Source organism: Typopeltis vanoorti, chromosome 23 (genome assembly GCF_054136105.1).
Source record: "Typopeltis vanoorti isolate ZY-2024b chromosome 23, IOZ_Tvanoo_1.0, whole genome shotgun sequence".
Taxonomy (NCBI): Eukaryota; Metazoa; Arthropoda; class Arachnida; order Uropygi; family Thelyphonidae; genus Typopeltis; species Typopeltis vanoorti.
Window position 1 is genome coordinate 62,876,387 of NC_143571.1, and position 18,444 is coordinate 62,894,830.

At 34.1% G+C, this 18,444-nt stretch overlaps 1 protein-coding gene across 3 annotated transcripts in view; it reads right to left on the minus strand.

The window, feature by feature from the left end:
- The window catches only part of LOC150093908 (proprotein convertase subtilisin/kexin type 7-like), a 261,148-nt gene that overhangs the window by 25,115 nt on the left and 217,589 nt on the right, over positions 1-18,444 (minus strand). For 2 of the 3 annotated variants that reach the window (XM_090412667.1, XM_090412668.1), the window contains exon 16: positions 3,105-3,219. In XM_090412667.1, the coding sequence (XP_090268793.1) occupies positions 3,105-3,219 (115 nt within the window). Of the gene's footprint in view, positions 1-3,104; positions 3,220-7,802; positions 7,959-18,444 lie in introns of all 3 variants that reach the window. The other variant, XR_016550296.1, reaches the window with a different exon arrangement.

Genomic DNA, 18,444 nt, shown 5'->3' on the forward strand with positions numbered 1-18,444 from the left:
CATCTGGAAAAGTAAAGTAATCAGTCTGCAAACAAAACTAAGAGTATTGGAAACATGCATCTTCAGCGGTGTACTATACGGATCTGAAACGTGGGTAATAAATAAGGAATCACGAAAAAGAATTTTGGCATTTGAAAGAACTTGTTACAGAAAGATTCTAAGAATAGGATGGTACAGAAAATCACCAATGAAGAGCTCTATCAGAAGATACAACCAACACAGAATCTAATGAAGAAGATTATAAAACGGAAGCTGCAATTATTTGGACACATCTGTAGAATGAGTGAGGACCGGAAGATAAAGACATTTATGTTTGGTATTTTGGATGGTTTAAACAGATATTTTGGATGGTCTATCCATTCTCTGTATGGTAGACCATACAGAGAATGGATAGACGATATAAAAGACTACTGTGGAATGGGTGTACAAAAACTGCGTCACTGTGCACTGGACAAAGAAAGGTGGAAGAAGATAGTGAAACAGGCATCGGACATCAATGGGCAGTGAGCCCATGGTTCGTGATGATGATGAAACATTAAAACAAACATTTTCAAATAACCTCAAATGAAACTATGTTATATACCAGCGGGATGGCTACAACATGGCTCGCGAGCTGCATGCAGCTCACGTCCACGCATCTCTTCACGCTCTACCAGGAAAAAAGTATACAAAAAGAAAAGAGGAGACAACAAAAAAGGGGAACAAAATAAAAAAAAGAGAGAAGAGGGAGAGAAAAACAGGGTTAATAAAAATTACTGCAATAAAAAAGTTTAATTTCAAATACATTAAATGAAGTTTACTTTGAGGAATTAGAATAATTTTAAATTTGAAACAATAATTTTAGTTACTTATTTACTAGTAGAGACCTTCCTTGTATCCATTTTCTTAGTAAGCTCCTTAAAATTAGGTGTGCAATTAGTCAAAGCAGTTCTTACAAGCTCGTTCAAATGTTCATCATTTAAAACAGATCTATATTTAGATTTAATAAATTTAAGAGTCGAATATAGCGCTTCACAGGAGTACGTGGTCCCAATTGGAGATCAGTTTTCTGGCACATTGTTAAATGTTGGATACTGTTGGTCTGAAACTTGCTTCTAAAACTCAATTACAGAACACCCACTTTTCTTCACTAGCTTCAGTCCTTTGTCCTCTGGAAGTTCCAAAAGCTCCAGTTTGGAACTGCAACATCCATCATAATTGGTTTTAAAAATAGGATAACAGATAGGAAACAACACATTCATGAGGAAAGAATTTTCTAAAAAACCGAATGTTGGCTTAAGTTCTCGAAGGTCGCAAAAACTCCTCTTCCCACTCTGGCCTAAAACTTCTGTATTCCGCTTCATATTTACGTTTTTACACAACATTTCTAAGCACTTGAAAAAGAGTTCAATGATGACAAGCACCGTCGATGGATTCACGCAACAATATGTTGAACGATACTGATAGACCAGTGCTGGAAGTGTAACTAACGTGTTGTGGTAGGCAGGCATAGCTTCTGCATTCTCACCTCGGCAATGTGCACACTCACTTACTCCTGTACTATCGCATCAGTCAAAGGTTGTGGCTGTTCTAAGTCTTACTGGAATTATTTTGGCTCTAAAAGGACATGCAGTTGGCCACCCCTGTTATATACCATAGAGCAACAATGTTTGTGTTGTGTTTAGTTCTAAATTGATGCCTTGGACTGCAACTAGATAGCATCTTGATCTACTCAAAATCATTTGAACAGATCAAATACACGGACAATAAATTTTTGTTCACTTCACTATGCAGTATAGAACAATGAATTGCTCTATACTAAAATCAGACTATAGGTGGGGATCTCAATGTACAGTACACATTGAAGAATATGGATATTATGTTGAAAATTTAATAGCTTTCCTATAATTTCAACACTCTTCAAAATTGGAGATCCTGAATAATCAGTAAAAAAAAAACTGCATAATTGGAACAACACATCAAAACTAGGAGTCTTCAATGAGAGGTGAAAGATAATTCAAAATCATAATCCAAACATAGAAGAATTATAATAAATTTAGTTTAATCCTTTATCCAAGTGTGAGCAAACAAAGTTTGCACCTGAAAATATCTTCAGGACTGGGGTAAGGTGGTACACACCAGGCCACTCATTGTAAAGGTGGAGCAAGCTACCAACACTCCTATCTCAGCATCTCCCATAATGCAAAACACATCTCCTTGCAGATATGTCTAATGTTATGCATTAAGGGAAGGGCCACAACCCAGGCTAGTTTTGACCTTTATTGAGGTCTCTTCAGTGGGAGCCAGGCCCAAGTGGAGATACCAGGCAGAAGCATTAGCAAGTCATCTCTACCTATAGGAGTTGCCAAATGGTGTGCCACCCTTTTTTAATGAATTACTCTGGATTTAGTGAAAGATGTTGAAAGTTTATTTTTCACTTGGTTAGGGTATAATAAATTTAGTTTAATCCTTTATCCAAGTATGAGCAAACAAAGTTTGCTCACACTTGGATAAAGGATTAAACTAAATTTGTCACACTAAATTTGTATTTTGATTAAAATAAATATATCACACTTGGATAAAGGATTAAACTAAATTTATTATACTCTAACCAAGTGAAAAATAAACTTTCAACATCTTTCTCTAAATCCAGAGTAATTCATTAAAAAAGGGTGGCACACCATTTGGCAACTCCTATAGGTAGAGATGACCTGCTAATGCTTCTGCCTGGTATCTTCACTTGGGCCTTGGCTCCCACTGAAGAGACCTCAATAACGGTCAAAACTAGTCTGGGTTGTGGCCCTTCCCTTAATGCATAGCATTAGACATATCGGCAAGGAGATGTGTTTTGCATTATGGGAGATACTGAGATAGGAGTGTTGGTTGCTTGCTCCACCTTTGCAAGGAGTGCCCTGGTGTGTACCACCTTACCCCAGTCCTGAAGACATTTTCAGGTGCAAACTTTTGTTTGCTCATACTTGGATAAAGGATTAAACTAAATTTATTATATTCTAACCAAGTGAAAAATAAACTTTCAATAGAAGAATTACTTGAAATTCTTTTTAAGATATCTGAAGTTGAAAGAGAGAGAAACACTTAAAAAATATACATATATTTATACGCACCTTTAATAATCTTTCTGAAAATGGATTCACAACATCCAATGAAGGAAATGGAGATACACAAGGTATTGAGAAGTTGTCATTTAAGTAATTTCCACTATATGATTCTGATATTAACCTGCAAAAATTTATTTTAAAAAAAAAATCAGAATCAGAAACATAATTTTCCCTGCATATAGTTTGGAGTAATAAATTAATCATTATGGTTATCTAGTTATACAATGCAGTTATTTTGATTATCACCTGATATCTGTAAGTCTTTTGATGATTCATGTTAGGCCCATCCTATCTCTTGTTTTTATCCATACCCTAATACCTTCCTAGCAACTTTTTAAAAGTCTATTGTACCTGTCAATAACTTACTTATGTATCTCAATTATATTGAACTTTCTCGATCAACTCGAAATAGATATGTGATACACTCTAATGTTACTTTTGTGTCCACCTCTGAACTGTTTCCATAATTTACTCTTCTACTGAAACTTCACATTACCAAACTTTAGATTGTCCAACTGTAGTCAAATCAGAGCATTATAATACAACCACCACCTTCTCAGCATTCTTCTTACTACTCAACATTAAGATGAATCTTCTTTATCCAGTATTACATAAAACAGAAACCTCCCTGATCCTGTAATAGTTTACAGAATGAATGAATGGGCAACTATCCACTCATAGTCTCATATGTCACTTTATTAGTGTCAGTTAGCAAGTTCAGTGCACACTATTTTAACATACGTAGGCTGTTCAATAAGTAATAAGACTATATTTATACAGAAAACAGATTACCTTTAATCGTCATCATTTACATGGTCTTTTTCAAAGCAACTACTGTGAGACGCGATGCATTTGTCCCAACGCTGCGTCCACTTCTTAAACACATGTGAGAGTCCGTTTTTTGAGAGTTCTTTCAAAACAGTCTCCGCAGCTTTTACACATGTTTTGTTGCTTTTGAAATAGCGGCCTCTTAGGGTTTCTTGAGCTGAGAAAACAGCCAGAAATTGCATGGTGCGAGATCAGGGCTGTATGGAGGGTGTGGTAGGATATCTGTGTTGTTGTTCTGCAAAACGTCCACTACACAACTAGCAATATGTGGCCTTGCATTATCGTGGTGCAATAAGAAGCCATTCTTCAGCAATGGACGCCTCCTTTTGATGTGCTTGATGATAATCGCTGCTGTGTTGATCATTGTCTCTGTGATGGATGTTGAAGGTCTTTCCTCACGTTCAAGATCTTCCACATTTTGCCTTCCTTCCTTAAAAGTTTTATGCCAGCAAAAAACACTTGCCCTCGACATTACTTCATCGTGGAAAGCTTCACGTATCATGTTAAAAGTGTCCGATGCCGATTTTTGCAAACGCACACAAAATTTAATTGCATAACGCTGTTCCAAGGACGCTTCCATTTCGAAGACTGGTCGCAGCTCGTAGGCGCGACCGATGAGCACTTGTGTTTAGTCACGTGACACTCTGGCACATCAGCCCATATACGCCATCTATCAACCTCTTTTGTTAATGCATACAGCAACATTTCTTTATTCCACAGAAATTAATATTGTGATGAGTGGTTTCGCCACAGTAAAATTAGTCTTATTACTTATTGAACAGCCCACATACAAATTACTGTATTATTATTATTGTCATAAAATGTATAATATGTTTCAAGAATCAATTATTATTATTATTATTATTTATCATCAAAGACCTCCAGGAAGTCAGGGTCTCACTGAGGGAGGCCACATATAACCCACACCAACTGTCATACTATTCCTTAAATTTGCACCCCTACCTGCACTCACCACCTTTGAAGGCAAGGCAAGCCATTCCAATCACACATGCTGCTCTATGAGAGAAAAATTCAGCTTTAACACTTTCTTGACTGTGTTCATTCTCAATTTTCATGGATGCCCTGTTGTCCACTCTCCATGAAATGAAAAATTCCAATTACTGGTATCTAGGGCTTGACAAATTATAATAAACCTACTTGCCATTCAATAAGACTTCCATAAAATGATTAGTTGTGCTTTATCATGGTTGGAGATTTTCTTTGTGTGAGAATCATTTGAAGAAGGAAAAAATAAATAAATAAAAATAATAAAAATACAAGAAATGGTAAAAACATTTTATGGAAAATGAATTCATTACATAAACTGTTTTACTAGCATGGCTTATATGATGCATATTCTTCTGTGTCTGCTTAAAGTTAATAAGATTTTGTTTAGAAAGGTTTTTTTTTATTAAATAAAAAAAAACATTTTATTTTGTCCAGTGTGCAGGTCTTTGTTTGAAAATATCACAGTTTGAAAATATCATCTTTAACACCTCCTACTGCACCTTCTCCACTGAAACTGTGTATCTTGGAAACCAGGAAGCTAGACAACAGTGAAGTGTACACAACAGCCCAAATGAGGTTTAGCAATACCTTGTAGAGAAGCAAAATGACTTCCTTCTCCTTAAATGTCAATGTTCGTTTTAGCATTTCAGACCTCCTACAATGAGTCTATGGACTCCATGGAGGTGCTTGACTATCACAACGCACCAAAGTGCATAACTTGATATTTGCTAAAATGGAAGTGATAGCCATTTTCACATGCCCATAATTCCAGCCTACTCAAATCATTCTGGAAATACTAAATGCCAGTTACATCCTATTCCTGATTAACCTGACTTCCTATCAGATCCCTCCCAATGTCATTAATAAAAATGGAACAACAATGGACAAAGGACTGATCACTATGGCAGGATCATTGTTATGGTATATGATGTCCCTAAGCAAGCACTATTTTGTCACCCCTAAATTCAAGAAAATATGTAAAATTAAAAACAAACTGATTTTATGGTTGAAATACAATGTTGCAGGTTTCTGCTGCTCCTAGGCATTGCCTTAGTTGCTTAGTGGGGTAATAACCCTGCCCTATGGTATACCTTGTCATCTTAAATTTTGCAGACTTACATCCTCTATACAGTATGTTCTGATATCTATCACTCAACCATCCTCTTATTGTTGTTAATAGTTCATAATCCAACCCCACATTCTCCAACTTATGTAAGTCTGCAAATTAGGTCCTTAGCATAGTCCAAAAATATCATGGTATATACATTCTACTTGTCTAATAATACTTATATTAATATTTATTAACTAATAATACCTTGCCACTCCTAACTCAACCATTACATTAGAAAATCCTTTCTTTAGTGTTACAGCAGTGATCAGCATTCATTTCAGTAAAATTATGACGACTACAACCATGCTAGGAATAATTACTTTAATTTCTCAACATTTCGACCTTCATATTAGGTCATCATAAAATGGTATGAGCATAAATTTAAGAAGGCCTGTGAAATTCTTATTAACCACCTTAATCTTAACAATAACGGTAATCTAAAAATCCCAAGAATATGGATGGCACATATTCAACCCACATAACCTTTTGGTCTTCTTAAGAGTTGATTATAATTAAGACTGTAAATAATCTAGGATCTTAACTCTAACAACACTCATGTTAAGTTATGGATTAGGCCACCACTTTTGCTGTATTAAAACTATCTATATGAATTTGTTCTCTGATGATGTTATAAGTAGAATATAGCTTTGATGTAGTTTTTTTTTTCCACTAGAGGTCATGCCAGTAGAATAACAGTTGATCAAATCATTGTCACATTAGCATACTGTTTGAAATGTAATTTAGCTTATCTTTATTTATATATACATGTGTGTGTGTGTGGTCGAAACATCAGGAAATTAAAGTAATCATTCCTAACATGGTTGTAATCTCCATAATTTTATTAAAATGAATTACATTATAAAATGTGAGCAAGTTACTCAAATATGACCTTTGAGTAATATAACAAATATGACCTTTGAGTTTTTATAAACATCATATTTAACAATATGATGTTTATTGTTAAATATAGATTTTCTGTCAATCCATTCCTATATGGGAGCTCTTACCAACTTTTTCAGAATATTTACCATCAGTCCAAAGGCTGTGATATTTCAATAGCTGGATACATCAGTCTTTGCACCATCCTTGTGCAGAGACTCCAATTATAGAGCCAGGTCAGCTGAACACTTAACTGTGCTGATATCCAATCAGCCCCTAGTTACCAAATTCTTATTCAGTTTATGTAACATTTTGATTTTTAATATTTCTTTTATTAACTGAAGCTGCTAGTGATCAATGTGTAAAAAATCTGATATGGGAAAAGATATTTAAGGAGGATGTACTAGTAGTGAATCAGAAATTGGTTTAAATTCTTAGCAATTAAAATGGTAGTACTTTTCAAAACCAATATCAAACAAGGCATTTAATCTCAAATGGTTATAAATTTAAGGTTAAACTTAAATTTTTTATCCACATGCATCAACAATGTTAATCCAAATGCATCTCAGATACACTGCACACTTTATTTTGGCATTCATATAAACAACTGGAATTCCAGGATCCACTTTACATTAGAAAATAATAGCAGCCTACCCTTCCTAGATACCCATGCTAGCCTGATGGATTGCTAACCATTAGTGGCTGCAACCCCCACAAAAACTGACATGAAAACCCCTAACAACAACATGGCATTTTAAATACAGTAATCAACATGGCAAAAATTACATGCTCAAATAATGAAGTCACCACTACCATGTAAATCATCTTACTTTTTTAGCCAATAGCAAGAATCTGCAGTGTATCAAGAGAATACTTACAACCTCTATGTGTTTATCCACACACACAAATTCTGAGAAGGTGGATATCAATCCTGAAGTTTGAATGTTCACAATGCAGCAGCGAAATAATCTTCTTAGGTGACTTAATGTCTACAATTCCAACTGGCTTCCCTTTTCCAATTCCACTGAAAAAAGCTGGAAGAGATGAAGTATTTGCTATAAGTTGTTGAAAGTTTATTTTTCGCTTGGTTAGAGTATAATAAATTTAGTTTAATCCTTTATCCAAATGTGAGCAAACAAAGTTTGCGCCTGAAAGTATCTTCAGGACTGGGGGTAAGGTGCTCCACCTTTGCAAGGAGTACCAGGGCACTCCTTGCAAAGGTGGAGCAAGCTACTAACACTCCTATCTCAGTATCTCCCACAATGCAAAACACATCTCCTTGCAGATATGTCTAATGTTATGGGAAGGGCCACAACCCAGACTAGTTTCGACCTTTATTGAGGTCTCTTCAGTGGGAGCCAGGCCCAAGTGGAGATACCAGGCAGAAGCATTAGCAGGTCATCTCTATCTATAGGAGTTGCCAAATGGTGTGCCACCCTTTTTTTTAATAAATTACTCTGGATTTGGAGAAAGATGTTGAAAGTTTATTTTTCATTTGGTTAGAGTATAATAAATTTAGTTTAATCTTTTATCCAAGTGTGGATAAAGGATTAAACTAAATTTATTATATTTGCTATAAGCAATGATCTAACACGAATTGTGCATCTACCAATTCATACTTCTATACTTTTCCAGATCCAAGATTTAGATTTTTTTTTTTTTTTTTGCCAAATTGTGTCTTTCTCTCTGAAATAGTCTTCCATGTTTGTATTGCTCAAGGACCCTCTTTCCAATGTTTGACCTATTGAAAATATTAAAGTATTATAGGTTCTATAATCTCACAGATGTAGAATCGATTTTTAAATATAAATAAAAAAAAAACTAATGCATAGAAAAATGCTAAACATTTTCTAAGTAATGTTCCTGATTCATGTTTATATTAAGACAATCTACTAAAGAGTATAAGCCTATCATACATTTAGCACCATATTGTTGAGAAGAGAGATGGGACATTTTGTGTATCTACCTGTATGGGTAGGTTTTCTGTAAAGAAAGAAAGAGTGGCATTGAGAAAATGTGTGATTAGAGTGTCTTGAAAAAAAAACAGACTATTATTATTTTCTATTTCTGTAGTGAACTGGATTCTATAGTGCTGACTGTTGAGGCAAAGGCAGAAAGAGTCTAAGCCATGTGGCCAAATGAAGAATAAATCATCAACATATTTGGATTAGATAGTTTTGAGAAGAGCAGTATTAACAGTGTGTTTTACGAATGCTGCATATAGAAACTAGTTAGGTGAGGAAAGAACTCATAGCTGTACCTTCTGTTCATTTATATATGGTTTCTTTTCAAACCATATGACAAAACTGAAGAAATCAGTGATGATTGGGAGAAAAGAACATTTTTGAATAGTCAAGATATCAAGAAAAAGGGGATACTGGTGAATAAAGAAGTGATGTCAAAAAATTAATAATAACAGTTCTACTTATAATTAAATTTAGGATTAAAGATGAAGTGGATGGAATTTTTAACATAAAATGAAGTATAGCCAAGTAAGTGTGATTAAAGATATACCTAGCTGTTTGGGCAGTTGAAGAAATGGCAGGAGAAGAGTCCTCAGCATCTACTGCAGGATGGAAAACATTATTGGGTTTATAAAATTTTAGGTAAGCTGTCTGTTTGGGGGGGGGGGATGAACTTTTTTTTTTCTTTAACTAATTCAGAGGGTCAAGAGGTAGTATTTTTTTTAACAGATATACAAGACTTCATTTTATGAAGGGCTTAGGTTCCCAGCCTAATGTTTATAAAGTGAATCTTTATAAACTGAGCAAAAATTATGTACTTAAATGAGATTGGTTCCTTCAGCACAAATGATTTCCACGAATGACTCTTTTCTGCTAGCTTCTTTATCTATTTCATTAAACAAGGACTATTACAGGAATGTTGTTTTGATTCACATCATTAGTCCAAAGTACTAATAATGTTTCTATATTTTTTCATTACTTCGCTCCTTGAATAAGTTCTGGACACTTTTGCATTAACAATTCTAATGTGAATAGTTTATTGCTCTGCATGACTACTATTGTTTTAATTTTTCAACTACTATTTTTACTTAGTTTAAATTAGTTTACTTTAAATTAGTTTCATTTAATTAATTACCATTGTTTTAAATTTTTTCAATATATGACAAATAGAGAACTAAGGACCATCCATGGAAGTTGTGTAAGAGTGTGGTTAGTAGGAGTGTGTGTGGACCAGATTTTTTTTCATGGAGTGGTGAGTGGAATGGATTGCCAGAATTGGTTGCGAATTTCCTGATAGTGAACAGATTCAAGGAGAGTATTAGATTTGATTTGATAATAGGATTTGAGTGTATAATGGTTAATTTGGGTCTCCCATGACGAGTCTCTAGACTCCATGGAGATGCCATAATATAATAATAGTTGAAATTGTCAAAAGTGTTAACTTGAATGCTTTACATCACTTCCATTTTTTCTGCAGTGGTAAGTGATTTTCTTTTATTTTTTAACTGAGAAAGACACCGAATTAACTCTATATTTAGATAACATTTTTAATTAATTTTTGTAAATACTAATATTAGTAAAACTTTGTTTTTTTAGCTGTCCTTACAACGCAGTTCGCAGTAGACCAAAAATAAACTTTTAATCTCTTCTATCCACAATGGTATAGAATAAAAAACAACTGCAAATGCTGCTGATATGTTGCATTTATGTTTTTGTTTTGTTGTTGATGTTTTGGATTTTATGCCATTGATTTTGAAATGTTCATTAATTGAATCTTCATAGAAGAAACATAAAATGAGGCCTTCCTGTATTTTTTTCTTCTCAGAATTAGTATTAGAGGGTCATAAGCTAGATATCTGTAAGTACTGCAGTCTGTGAGCAATGCATTTATTTTTTACTTGTATTTGCTGATACCGAAGATCACTGTAGCATTGTCCTAATTAGTTTCTGTAATAATTATATTTTTATCTTTGCATAATTTATAAAGAGCATGCAGCTGCCTGCCAGATATATTTCTTTTAGACAATAAAGTTTGTACAAGGGTGTTAGCAACATTCATCCTAATGTCATTGGAATATTTATAGGTAGGCTCAGAATACTCGGTTCTATAAGCAACATGAAGTCTAATGTTGGAAGCAGTTGACGACGTGATACTGCAAAGTTGTGATGGAGATTAAGGATACTGATGGCTGTTTTGGCAAGTCTTTGACAAAAGGCTGTCAACTTAAAGAGACTAACTCTTTTCTCAGCTGAGAAACAAATCTACAAAAGATGTAATGTTTTTGATTATAATACTAATTAATGACAGAAGTCGCTTATGTAAAATTGTCTATTTGTAGAATTTTTGATTATATTTCATAGCTATTTTCAATACAGGAAAGTAAGCACAAAAAAAGAGAAAGCAATTATATTGAAAGTGCATGCGTGTGTTTCACAGCTTTCATGTACAGTTGGTATTGTTCCACTGAATTCTGTGTTTTCTAAATAAGGCATGGCTTACTAAACTGGATTTACTGGGTTCCGTAAGTGAAATATATTCTTGACATTCTGTGAAGCACACATTTACAATCCAAACCTTTTCCAAACTATCAGCATTGGCAGCATATTTTTTGAAATGATCAAAAAGGATGAATGCTTTGCAAGATTTAGTTGCTAAAAATTATCCTCTGTTGCACCAACCAGATGGAAGCTCATGGTTTTTTGCATTTCTTGCAGAATTTTAAAACAATTTTGTTGCTAGATATTTTTTCTGTTCTATGTCTTGAATAACATACTGCAAACTTCATCCTACGATATATTGTACTGTTTTAAAAAGTGCATAACACTATGAAGCAGCTTTGGAATGACAGGGAACATTGATTTGATTATATTTGGGTTTCTGCATCAAAAGAGAAGCATAAAGTTGATGAGTCAAGAACTGAGAGGCAAAAAAGACTTGAAGGATGAAGAAAATGTGTGCCTTTGATTATACCTGAGAATAGTTGACTGCATGTGCCTGGAGATGGAAGAAAGATACTCTTCACTTTTAAAACTTGAATTGTTTCAACTCCTTTGTAGTGAAAGTTATGGTCAGTATGAAAAGACATTTCCCTGATGGTATTTCAGAAAACTTAAAGGATTTCTATGACCCAAATTTTGACTTGAAAAATTAACTGAAAGTTCTCTTTTCTTCTGATGAATTTTCCAGGAAACCAGTGCATCACATATTAAAATTCATGCAAGAAAATCCACTTCAGGTTGCATTCAAGGAAATTTATAAGTTAGCAGAACTCATCATGTCGATTGCGACTTCTGGTGCTACAATCAAGCATTCTTTTTTGCTTATGAAGTTATAAAGGAACACAAACACAGGAAAGGCTGTGCAGCCTAAGCTTAATCACTACTGAAAAGACGTTGTTGATGGAACTGAAGGAAAAAAAAAACTTAATTTTATGATGAAGCGCTAATACAGTTCCTAAGGAAAAAGTGGAATTTGTGCATAAATAAGTAAAACGAGTGGAATTTGTGCATAAATAAGTAAAACGAGTGGAATTTGTGCATAAATAAGTAAAACGAGTTATTTCAACCTTTCTTTGATTCAATCCAGAAAAATAATAATTTCCCAAGTGATTACTTTTTCTGATTTCTGGCTGTATTTAAAAATCATATTAAAATTCAAATTATACGTGTCTCACTCCAGTATTTGCCAATGATAATCTAATCTCACCACAAAGCATAAACCCTTTGTGCTTCTCACATAAACAGCATGCATGAAACATAGCTATTGTTCATTTGACCTTTATTATTATTATTAAGAGAAACCTCCAGGGTGTCAAGGACTCATCGAAGGAGGCCACATACAACACGATGTGGCTACACTACATTATGCTTTCCATATTTAAAATTATATTAACTCATTATTGTTCACACTTGTTTGTCTGTTGTTTCTTTATTCCTTGGCAAGCAGTAGCTTTAGTGTATGCATGCCAGTTCTGCATCAAGCAGTTGCATTTTCACAAAGCTTATACACCATGTTGGTTTCACCTCTTTTGGTAGCATTTTATTTCTATAATTAACATTTTTAAGTGTCTGGATGATATTGAATATCTGAAATGCAATTCAAACAGATTTCAAGTTTATATATACACACACACACACACACACACATATATATATTCATTTTACTTTTCATAAATTGAGCACTTTCTGTATACAATGACTGTATTATAAACAGCTGTTATACATATTTTCTGGAATTGAAAGTGGATGTTAGGACAAATGTGTTTAATTAGCTGCTGTGTTTACTGCTACAGTAAATCTGTTCTTGTATGCATGTAGCATAGTCTGCAGAAGCGAAGCGTTTTTCTATTAAGTGTGTTGTTCGAGTTACCTCTAATTACAATAATTGTTCTCAATATAGTACACAGATGCTAAATGGAAACAGATGTAGCAAAAATTTATCTACTCCTGAATAAAAAAACGGATACATCTGTGTATTATAAGAAACTATTGATCTACCAGAAAATACTAGCATATCTATTCTTGATAAGACATAATGAGCTGCTGACACTGTCAAAAGAAGTTTGACAAAACTTCTTTTGACAGTGTCAAAAGTTGATAATTCTGTTGATAATTCTGATAATGTTCCAAAACTGTTGATAATTCTGATATTATGTATCCTATAATATTGTAAAATGTACACCGAGTCTCAGTAAACAAAAGAAAATTCTATGAGAATTTTATGAGATGATTTGCTGCCTCCACTGAACTACATGTGTTCCTGCCACACCTAAATGAATCACCTGATCAACATTATTAATTCATTGGCTTAGCCTCTCTGAATAGTTTTTAACTGAACTACTAAATACATATAAGGGCTGTTTATTATTGGTTAGTTATTTATACTATGCCAACAAATCTCTTTCCCTCTTCTTGTAAGTTTTTTTTTTAATTATGCCATCATAAATTCACTTATTCATGTCTTGCCTTTATAAGATTACATACTATTCACTGTGCAATTTATAGGACACACATATCACAAATGTAATTATTAATAATTCGTTTGCAATTAATGGAAGTATTTCTACTCACCCTTATTCTTTCCTTTACATTTCCCATTCTCACATGACTTATTAATGAGAATTCACATATTTACACTATTGAGTAATTGAAATATATCAAGAGAAATTATAGCATTTTCCTTGATTATTGTTTTCTAATATATCTTAAAACAAACATATTGTTTTATAATAAGTTTAGTTTAATCCTTTATCCAAGTGTGAGAAAACAAAGTTTGCGCCTGAAAGTATCTTCAGGACTGGGGTAAGGTAGTACAACACTTTCAGGCAAACTTTGTTTGCTCACACTTGGATAAAGGATTCAACTAAACTTATTATAGTCTAACCAAGTGAAAAATAAACTTTCAACATCTTTCTCTGAATCCGGAGTAATTTAATAATAAGGTTGTATACCCTTTGGCAACTCCTATAGGTTAGGATGACCTCTCATTGCTTCTGCCTTTGTGTCTCCACTACTGGGCCTGGCTCCCACTGATGAGACCTCAATAAAGGACGAAACCTGTATGGGTAGTGGCCCTTGCCTTAATGCATAGCATTACACATATCTGCAAGGAGATGTGCTTTGCATTATGGGAGATACTGAGATAGGAGTGATGAGAGAGCTTTCTCCATCTTTGCAACGAGTTGCCTGGCGTTGTACTACCTTACCCCAGTCCTGAAGATACTTTCAGGTGCAAACTTTGTTTGCTCACACTTGGATAAAGGATTAAACTAAACTTATTATAGTCTAACCAAGTGAAAAATAAACTCTCTAAACATATTGTTCCCAAACTCTACGAAGATTTCGTTACAATTAATTGAAAAATTAAAGTATTCAAAGTTATTCTACGATTAATTGCACTACACCTATTAAGATGAGCTGATGCACTATGCACACATAAAACTTTCGTACATTGATAAAAATCCAATCATATGGTAAAATTTATGTGAATTTTGTAGCATAGGTTGCATAAGCCAAGTGACAGCACACACACAATAGTAATCCATTCAAATCATGTACCACTCTATGAGAGAAAAATGTAGATCTCACCCCTTCTTGGCAGCATTTATTCTCAGCTTCCAAGAATACCCTTTCGTCCTTTCCCTACCCTCCATAAAATGAAAAATTCCATTAACTGAAATCCTGTATGACTATTTCAGATGTTTGTACGTCTCAACCATATCATTCCTCTTTCTCCTGTTTGCTAGTGTCTGCAGTCTACAAATTCACAATCTGTCTTCATAATCAGTATTCCACAATCCTGATATAATTTTTAACTCTTCTTTGCACTTTCTCCACTGTATCAGAATCATAATCGAAATGAAAAGAACCAGACCTGTGCACAATACTCCAAGTGAGGTCTTAACATTGCCTTGTAAAGAGGGAAAATAACATCTTTATCTTTACATGTTAAAGTTTGTTTCAGCATTGCAATTATCTTTTGAATTGTATTTGTAATCTTTACTACATGGCTCTTGAACTTCAACTTCCTATCTACTAATATTCCAAGATCCCTACCCTGATCAATTTCTTCTAGCATAATCGCACTGACATTTATTATCATTATTATTATTAAGAGAGACCTCCAAGAAGTCAGAGACTCGTTGAGGGAGGCCACATACTATATGCACCAGGTATCATACTTATTCTTGAATTCATTCACACTGCTCTCGCCAAAGGCTGTGGGTTCGAATCTCGCTATGGGTATGGAGCCTAAAATCCATGTTAGGAAGAAGAAGACTAATAATTCATTTGCCTCTAATGAAAGTATTTCCATTTTTCTCCCCCTTCCTTATATATATGCCCATCATTCTCACATGGTTCATGCCTCAGTAACGTTGGTTCACATATTTATACCTTTTAGTAGTTTAAGTATATCAACCAAATAGGATTCCCCACAATTATTGGTTTCTAACATATCCTAAAACAAGCACTTTCTTTTTCTTTTTTCTTGTAGTTTTGGTTTCAATCAGAGTATATGAGATGATATGTAGCTTGCCCAACAAAATGCAAATAGGAAGTAGAAGACAAATTCTTGTATTAAACCCAAGGTCAAATATAAATTGAGATGATTTCTCCCAGACTTGCATAAATATGTTAACTACCCTGGCTTACATGTGTCTAACCATTTGCTGAAATATTCTACTTTAGGCACAGGACTGGACCCAGCTGCTGAAATACATTACATTACAAATTTATGATTAAAAATAATCACAGGTTTTAATGATTGAGGATAATCCACAAACCATGTGAAATTAAACTTCATATATAAAAGATCTGAACAAGTCTTTGTAATGAAAAGACTACTCAGAATCCTGACATGCCCTTATACAAAGAGAATGCAGCAGCATCATTTCCACTAGAAAGGAAATGCTGTGGCAACCTTTGAAGTACAACATTTGCAAGTATTGAGAAATAAATTATAAGAAATTCATACAAACAGTTATATGTATTTTAATATAGCATCTTTTGCCTGCAATACGTGAAATAACAAAGTGTTTAATCTAAGTCTCAGCTCTGGCAAGGTTCTAAGGTAGTAGAAAGATGATAAGATAGTTCCACTATATAAAGGTGGCTTAAAGACAGAAGTAGCAAATTACAGATCAATTAGTATCTCTGGGGTGGTGGTTCAAGTATAGGAAAAGTTGATTAAAAGTAAAATTCAGGAATGTGTGGATAGGAATATCATTCTCTATAGGGGGCAGCATGGTTTTGTAAAAGGTAGGTCTTGCCCTAGTTATTTATTAGCATTTTATAATAAGATGACAGCAAAATCGGATAAAGGAAATGGCTACACCATGATACTGCAAGACTTTGCAAAGGCATATTAGCAAATGGAAATGCATATGAGGCTGGTGGCATGGATGAGGGGAGGGCGACTGAATGACAGAAATCAGAGGGTGGCATATGGTGGAGTGGAATCAAGGCAAATGAGGGAGACTAGTGGAGTGCCCCAGGACTTTATACCAGGATTGCTACTCTTTAATTTATACATTAATAATACAGCAAAAGATTTGAAGGGGTATATCAATGATGCAAAACTAGGGAGGCAATAGTTAATAAAGATGATGTAGATATCTTATATGATGATTTAAATAAACTGGCAGTGTGGGCAAAGGACAATGGTTGTCAATTCAATGCTGCAAAATGTATGGTAATGCACTTCAGGATGAAAGATTCCACACTGCAATGAATATCATATTGATGGTACTAGTTTACAGGAAATTGATGAGGCTAGGGATCTGGGGATGATGGTGGATAGAGACTTGAAATTTAGAGGATATATTGTAAGAGTTGGCAGAATAGCTCAGAGGATTACTTGGATGCTGAAGAACATATTAACATGTAGCCACATGTTACTATGTGAACAGATTTTCTCACCTGCATTTCTTGGAGATCAGGAGGTGGTGGAGAGGATTCAGAGATGAGTGATCAAGCTGGTGTGTGGATTGTAGAGTTTAGCTGACAGGCAGAGGAGAGGGGATACAATAAAAACATAAGTTACAAAAGAGATTCTATAAGACTGACACAGAAGAAATTTTTCAATACATGGGGAGTAGGGGGAAAACAAGGAGGTCACACTTGGAAATTGTCTGAGTGTGGCTATTAAGGGTGTGTGGACTAGGTTGTTTACTTGGAGAGTGGTGGAATGCATTGCCAGAGGTTGCTGTGAGATAGATTTAAAAAGATATGGTAGATATTGTGTTAATGGATAGAGTAGGTCTCCTACAACGAGTCTTTTGAGTTCATGGAGTAATAATAATAATAAAAATACTTCATTTCCTTAAACTGAATGTCTTAATTTTAATATGGCCAATAAAAACAACTTCCACATGCAACTTCTCACATATGATTCTACAACTTATGCATCTTCAACTGAAATTCAAGCCGAGATCAGAGCTTAGACCTAACTTGGGATGAAGAACTTGAGGCCTTCAAGGCTAGATGCAGCATTTTGTAAAACCCACAGTATACATTTTTTTTTTTTTGCATAATAAAATGCATTAATTAATTATATTAATTTAGTAAGTAAATTTGTTAAGTATCCTTGGGAAAAATAATTTATATATATACAGGTATCCCTCAATTAACATGATTAATTAATCCCTCAATGTTACAATGTATATCAAAATCACGTTAATCAAATCTAATAATCAATGGTAAAAAGTACAATTCGTCCATGATCGATTACTGTATTAATAATTTGTAATTTGTTTTATATGGTACACTTTTAGGAAAGATAAAAATTGAATGCAAAGTAAATATTTAATAAATACTTGTTCCTACATTATTTACTGCAATTTCTTTTTATCAAAAGAAGTTATCAAGAGTCGTTTGAACAGTTTTAGTTTTTTTTCTTATCGGCATAAATTCTACGATAATAAGCAAAATGACTCTCCAGACCTTGGCAAATAAGCAATAAAACAAAGAAAAAACAGTGCAAATATAATACATGATGGTACAAATTAAGTGGATATTGAATCCAACATTATTTCATAGTCGAATATGGAAACTACAA